The sequence below is a fragment of the Penaeus chinensis genome, chromosome 30 (assembly GCF_019202785.1).
Source record: "Penaeus chinensis breed Huanghai No. 1 chromosome 30, ASM1920278v2, whole genome shotgun sequence".
NCBI classification, from domain to species: Eukaryota; Metazoa; Arthropoda; class Malacostraca; order Decapoda; family Penaeidae; genus Penaeus; species Penaeus chinensis.
In genome coordinates this window covers 7,932,868-7,940,367 of record NC_061848.1, presented here as the reverse complement: position 1 = coordinate 7,940,367, position 7,500 = coordinate 7,932,868, and the positions used below count along the sequence as shown (strand labels likewise).

General features: G+C 30.6%; 2 protein-coding genes across 2 annotated transcripts in view; one reads left to right on the top strand and one right to left on the bottom strand.

Annotated features, from left to right (window-relative positions):
• Positions 1–6,620, bottom strand: part of LOC125041331 (UPF0415 protein C7orf25 homolog) — an 8,542-nt gene extending 1,922 nt beyond the window's left edge. The window contains exons 1-7 of the mRNA XM_047636192.1: positions 6,497–6,620; positions 4,622–4,789; positions 4,007–4,105; positions 3,603–3,692; positions 2,628–2,765; positions 1,888–2,413; positions 200–339 (exon numbers count right to left, since the gene is read on the bottom strand). Of these exons, the coding sequence (XP_047492148.1) occupies positions 200–339; positions 1,888–2,413; positions 2,628–2,765; positions 3,603–3,692; positions 4,007–4,105; positions 4,622–4,789; positions 6,497–6,571 (1,236 nt within the window). The 5' untranslated portion in view covers positions 6,572–6,620. The remainder of the gene's footprint in view (positions 1–199; positions 340–1,887; positions 2,414–2,627; positions 2,766–3,602; positions 3,693–4,006; positions 4,106–4,621; positions 4,790–6,496) is intronic.
• A 386-nt stretch (positions 6,621–7,006) lies between these two features.
• LOC125041332 (cytochrome c oxidase assembly factor 6 homolog) overlaps positions 7,007–7,500 on the top strand; it is a 2,347-nt gene continuing 1,853 nt past the window's right edge. The window contains exon 1 of the mRNA XM_047636193.1: positions 7,007–7,081. The gene's annotated coding sequence lies outside the window, so the exon portion shown is untranslated. The remainder of the gene's footprint in view (positions 7,082–7,500) is intronic.

The following is a 7,500-nucleotide window of genomic DNA, read 5'->3' as shown; positions in this document are numbered from 1 at the left end:
AAACCCCTCCCACCACCACCCCCCCCCCCCCCAATTGGACCCACCTCCACCACCCCCAAAAACCCCACACCCCCCCTACCCCAACAACCCACCCCCAAACCTCACAAAACCAATCATCACCCCCACTACATCATCCCCCACACCTCCTTAACCCCCCAACCGCATACCCCGCCGACACACACAGGCAAATACTACCCACTTGAAATGTATCTCGTCCGGGAACGACAGTAAGGCGCGACACCAGTTCTTTAGCGCGAATCTTCTCTCCTTCGCCTCCTATTATCCTGACAATCTCTGTGAAGTGGTCGACGGCCTCTTGACATGCTATCATTTCTCGTCCTGTGTGATGGTTTAACTGATGTTATATGTATACGTTTAGCCTATATCAATATACAGATTAGACATAGAGAGCTACTTAGAATCTGATAGAAAGTTGAGCATTAATAAGAATTTTCAAAATAATAAAGAAATATGTAGATTTCATGAATTCGTACAGTTTATAGCAGACTGAAGTGACCTTTATTTGCATACTTATTTCCGTTAAAGCTAACAAAATATAAACGCTTAAGGAGAATAAGAATAATAAGAATAAGAAGGAAAAAAGAAAAGAATTTGAAAAGACAAAAAAAGGATAGGAAAGAGGAAGAAAAGGAGAAATCTATGCTAAATTTTCTTCTACTGCTAACTACAAACAAAACTTAAAAATTAGACAAGTACTTTCTGCCAATAAGTCGATATATAAAGACGACGAAGTCTGAATTAACCTGATGATGCAGGGATAGCACACATACCTGCCCTGTCCATTGTGGTTTTAAAATATTAATTAAATTTACTTCCAGAAGGTTCCGCAAGTGCTAAGTCACCAAGGGTTTAATTACTAGGCCTATCTGATCTTGCCTATTAATATTATTCCTTGGATTTTCAGACAGTTCTTATTTTTACTTTAATACTATTAGCATGTTACAGGCCCAGTCCACTATGGATTTTGTTTATCTATTGTGATTATACATATATGGCTCCACAAGTGCTTAGTCACCTAAGAGTCAATTACTAATGCTGCCTACTCACCCTTTTCCTTGATTTTTGGGAACATTCCCTTTTATTTTATATTGCTATTAGTATTACTAATAGCAATATAACAATCATAATGTCAATAATAATAATAACAGTATTGATAATAATAACATAAGAAAAAGATAGTTTTCCTGAAAATCCAAAGAATGGGGAAATCAGGTTAGGTTACATCTGCCTACAAACCGACTCCTTGGTGGCTGACCACTTGTGGCCGTCTATGTCTAGGCACAATTCACAAAGGAAACTACAGTGGACATTACATATTCCTGTCTGCATAGGTTAATAATGTAATAATTAAATTAACACTGACAATTATGATGATATACTCATAACTAATAATAATATTAGAAATAAAAACTTTTTTTCCAAAAAAACTCAACTAATAGGGTAAACAGTTGAGATCATATAGGCCTTGTACTTTCAAAGCCTTCTAGCCTATGTATAAACAAATCTGACAAATATAATTATAGTGGACAGTGGATTGCTAGGTGCAAAGTGTTAAAGTATCCATATCTGCAAACAAAACTATATGTTTAATGTTTCCATGAAAGTAACCTCAATGGCTGTAACTGACAATGAATGCTAAATTGCAAATACTACTACTACTACTACTACTATTACTACTACTACTACTACTACTACTACTATTAAAAAAAAAAAAAAAAAAAATTATCTGAAATCTAAAATGTCTTCCCTGTTACCAGGTTTATTTTAAAATTCTATTTGTGAATATAAAAATTATAAAAACAACAAAAGATAATCATAGGGCAGTGTGATACTCCAATTCATGAAAAAAAGCAGACTATGACAAACCTTCAAAATATCTATTCAGGACTTCCTTAACTGGGTTCTTCCTTTCCCACTCAGCTTGCTCACTAAGAAATTTGTCTTGAAACCGTAAGTTTGCATGTCCATTTGATGTGGCTGAGACATAGGCTATCATAGCTGTCACATCTAAGTTGACAGTCTCAACTTCTTTATTACTTTTTCTGATACCATTATTTTCACAATGGCAGTTGGCGTCGTTTGAAGCCGAGGACTCATCACTACATTTGCTAATGTCCCGTGTAGGTGATGGGTATTCTTTCAAGTCCAATGCTTTCTCAATGGTTCTACTGTCAGATAAGTTTATATCACTGCAGGAGTCATCCTCACTTTCCTCACTGTAGTCTTCAGTACTACAGTCTTCAGAATCTGTGTCTGTGTCTGTGTCTGGCACAGAGTAATCGGGGAGCCCTAATTCATCGTCCGGAATGCGTGTCCCTTTGACTAATACACCTGAATCCTCTAGGCACTTAGCAAGCCCTTCGCTCACACCACTGCGGAACCAAAATTCTACCTGGAAATTTCAAAGTTATATCTAAAAAATTAGCTAGGAGTGACCCTCTCCTGTATTGTTTGTCAGTAGTTGAAAACATACAAAACAAAACTTCAATGTGAATCCCCAACCTCACTGGCCATAAATTTCAAACCTCCCTCAAGATGTTACCCTTTATTTCAACAAAAATATGAAACCTCCCTTAACAAGGTATACTTAAAGGATTTATGTTCACCTTTGGAGAAGAGTAAAAGACTTGGTTTTGTTCTGCACACATCAAGAAGTCTTCTCCGACTTCATCTAAAGGCTTGGAAGCTCCTCTTCCTCGCGTGACGAAGGCTAAGTGAAGGGCTTTGGGGTTTCTCATTATAACCTGCATTTAATAAACAAAATCTCCTGTAGCATGATTCATATAAATTAAGTTCTCTGTATCAAACCTGTCATGTTAACTTTATTACACTTATGGTGTGTATATTCTGTTTATTGTATTGACTACATCACAATAACTTTATTATCTATATTACATTTATTACACTCTATCAGTCATATAAACTGTATCATCTATAATATAATTATTATGTCCAACAATTTACAAGTATTAAGTCATATCAGAACTATCAAACATTTATCATTAGTATGATTTTTTTATCATTATATATTTTTTTCATTATTCCCCTCATTATCCATATTTTGACATAACTTTCAGAAAAATAAATATTTTAAAAACTACTTAATTCTACAAGTTTTCACAGAACTGCATTCTTGGGTTAAATATCATCTTAGTCATTAAAAGTACTGATATATGACCTAACTATGTTCAGATCTCATTTACATGAAACTTCAACATAATTTTTATCTATTCCTTTCTGTGGAAATAATATGAAATACAGAAACATTTGCTTAATTTTCTTAAGTCTTGGCCTGGATATTCAGATCTGGATGAGATGAGGGTACAAATGGAAGGATAAATTTATTGATGATTTTAAGATTTACAATTAGTCATTCTGATTTTCTCTTGTCCGCATTTATCCCATAGGAACTCAGCTCTAAAATTTTCCGTTGCTGAAATAAATAATGTAAATCACCTCACCATGGCAAAAAAATAACACTTCTAAATCACTCTCAATTTTGTGCCAGCCCGATCAGTGTCCCATTCCCGAGGCTGCCAGTTCTTGAAGATTAAAATAATGAAGAAAGATTTCCTACTAACCTTTATCCATTTCCTTCCCTCGTCTGCCACAACATCTACCACAATTTTTTCAACTCCTCCAAAAGAATAAGTTGTAAGTACTCCAGTTACCTGTAAAAGGATGATATATTATATAATATGGCACATTAATTACTCCATTCTCAATACTATCTCTGGCTTATGATAAATATGTAAATATATCTAACTTTCCTCTGTAATTATTACATTATTCACTATCCTTAAATAATGCTTCAAGCAAGAGGGGTCATTTAATAGTAAATAAGGGAACTATATAGCCTCTACTACCAAAAAGAAGAAAAAAAAAAAAATCACAAATCATTCATCAAATCATCAAGATAAAGATACACACATCAGGAAATACATATATTGTACATAGTTTTTTTGATTTTCCTTTTTCTACTCACATCAGGAATCTCTGTAGCAACATCAGCAAGTGCTTCCAGCTGGCCCAAGTTCGAACATTGTATATGCTCTTCCTTTAGTTCATTCTTATCTTCAAGTTTCTGAAAAGATAAAGATAAATGTCAAAACCATCAGTAAAGATGCAAATGTGTACCTATACAAAATAATGAACAGAAAAGACACAATTTTTACTTTAAAGTAGAAAAAAAAAAAGTCAACTTCAACAGATTTACTATATGTAAGATACAGGTCATATACAATAGAAATATGCCATATACTAGTTCAAGACACTTGAATGTGACAAAATTAAAATAAAAACTCCGGTAAATATTATCTTTCATCAAAGTTTCCTACTGCTTGAATGATGTGGAAGAAAAGAGAAGAAAATCAAAATGAAGACAAAAATTAACTTGAATTTATTAAAACTTAAGGACTTAAGATAATCACTGTTTCTGATAAACAGTTCAAAATATTAACACAAAAAACACTACCCATATACAGAACTCCTCAGTTTTGACTCTAAAAGCCTAGTCACTTGAACCAATGCTCTAGTTTAATACAATCATATTAATCTGCATCTAAATCATTACTCTATAACAAGTCACACACATTCGCACCTTTGTTAGACACTTTATTTCCGCCAGGACGCGTCTCCTTAGTTTTGATGCTCCGTTAATCGATCTGTCATTGAACTTGGAAATTCTCTGGAGAAGATCTATGCCACAGTCAATCTTTTTATTTGCTAATTCTACAGCCATTTTGGAAATGGTATAAACATTCCATAACTGTAAATAGAGAAAATAATGTTTATTATCTAATCCTTTAAGAAAGATCTTTATAAAAGAGTAATATGAATATGATATAATTTTACCTCAAAATTGGCAATAAATTGATAAAAGGACTATAAAAATATCCTTCCATTACTAAGAATATGGTTTATAACATTATTAGCTCTGCCATTTCAATTCCATTTACAGTCAAACATTTAGAGAAACAGCATATGAAACAATAAGGCTTATTTATAATAATGTTCACATAATAAAAAATAGATCATATGTATACATACATACATATATACATAATATATATATGTATATATATCTATGTATATACATACATATGTATATATATATATTTATATATGTATATATACATATATATTTATACATATAAGTATATATGTATATACACATGTATACATATATTTATATATGTATATATACATATATATTTATACATATAAGTATATATGTATATATACATGTATACATATGTATATATATATATATATATATATATATATATATATATATATATATTTATATATACACACACACACACACGTGTGTATACATACATATACATACATATATATGTATATATATACATACATATACATAGACATATATACATATACATACATACATATAAACACATATATATTATATACATATATGTATACATATAATTTATATAACATATAAATATGTATATGTATATAATATATATATTATACATAAATATATATCATATATATATAAATATATATATATATTATATATACATATAAATATACATATATATATGTATATATATATATTATATACATAATATATTTGTATTACATACATAATATATATATATATATATATATATATATATATATATATATATATATATATTATATACATAATATATTTGTATTACATACATAATATATATATATATATATATATATATATATATATATATATATATATATATATTATATACATATACATATACATGTATATGCATATATATATGTGCATATATATACATAAATATATATACATACACACACATATATATGTGTATGTGTGTTTTTTGTGTTTTTATTTTGTGTGTGTGTGTTTTTGTGTGTGTGTGTGTGTGTGTGTGTGTGTGTGTGTGTGTGTGTGTGTGTGTGTGTGTGTGTGTGTGTGTGTGTGTGTGTGTGTGTGTGTGTGTGTGTGTACACATTTGGGTTATTTTTCTAATTACTTAACTGTCACCTTCCACAGTGTTAATAATATTGGAAGTGGTAGACTGATAAAATCTAAGATGCATTTTCATAACAAATTGAAAGAAAATAAGCCATTTAAATTGAAGAACAAAAAGTTTCCTCACTGCATCTGGAGATGAAGTTGTTGATTGTACACAAAAGAACAATAAAAAAACATAGTTATTTCATAATATCGGTTATTTGAAGTTTATTCTTCTACGTTTATCGAAATTCTCCCATCGTTCATTTGTATATTTAGTTAAAAATAAAGTCAGTGTTACTTATTTTCATTCGTTACCTTCACGAGAAAAAAATTGTTGATCTCATCACTACTTTTTTAGGAGCTTTCCACTGGAAATTAATCTATGCCATTACTTTCTGTTCACTAAGAAACAGCTAAAGTATTCAGCAACACAGCAGAGTCCTTAACAACGGAAAAATAAGGAAATACAAGACATTTTATGCTTACCACGTCACATAATGGACAGACTACATGAAGGGAGACACTACATTGACTGTACATGTAAACAATCTTTATATTCATTGGTAATTTTCTCTTCTCTGTGACTGCAGGTTAAATCATGTCTGAAAATGATAGAAGAATAAATCTTTGATTATTATTTTGATACTTATTTCGTGAGTGATTTTACTGCTTTTTTCTTCTTTTTTTCTTTTAAATATTTATATGGCAATGTGTTTATATTGTTTATCCCTTTGAATTTGATTAATATTTTGAGTTGAAAAAGAATACCATGAAACTATTATGTGAAATCTGATGGATACTTTTGTACATATGTTTACGTGTGTGTATATATAGGTATACATGCCTGTATGCATGCACACGTTTATGTATGGCTGCATGTATAATGCAAAAGACAATATAACTAATCAATATAGATTATATATCATATTTCTAACCGCAAAGTACTAAAGAATATATATTCTTCATCCTCCATTAAAATAAAAATAATAAGGGAAACCGGGTTAAATTCCTACTCTCGATTTCGAAGCAACCATCACTCATTGTTGCCTTTGCTATTACATCAGCTTGCGGGTTCGTGTGTTACTCAGAATTTCCTGTATCAATTGTTTTTTGAAAACCTTTACCGTTTACTGTGTTTATACATTTTCATATCTTAAAGATAAACATTTATTAGAAAACAGGAAAGGGAGAAAGGGAGTAGGTATTTGTATTTCTATACGAAATATTCAGCCGGTCACAGTTGGTTAGGGGTATGAATTATATATTAAAAAAAGTAAATTATAAATGTGTGAGAAAGTAGTCAGTTCATTTAATGACCTTTGCTGACATAGTTTTAGAGGGAGATAAGGTCAAATTTGAATTAAAATTGGTGTTAACTGAAACGAGATTTTTATTTCTCAAAGTATGGATCTCTTATGCAAGAAAACAGATATATGTTATGGAAGTTATTCTGAATATTTATCCAGATACTATATCCAGGAACTGAAATT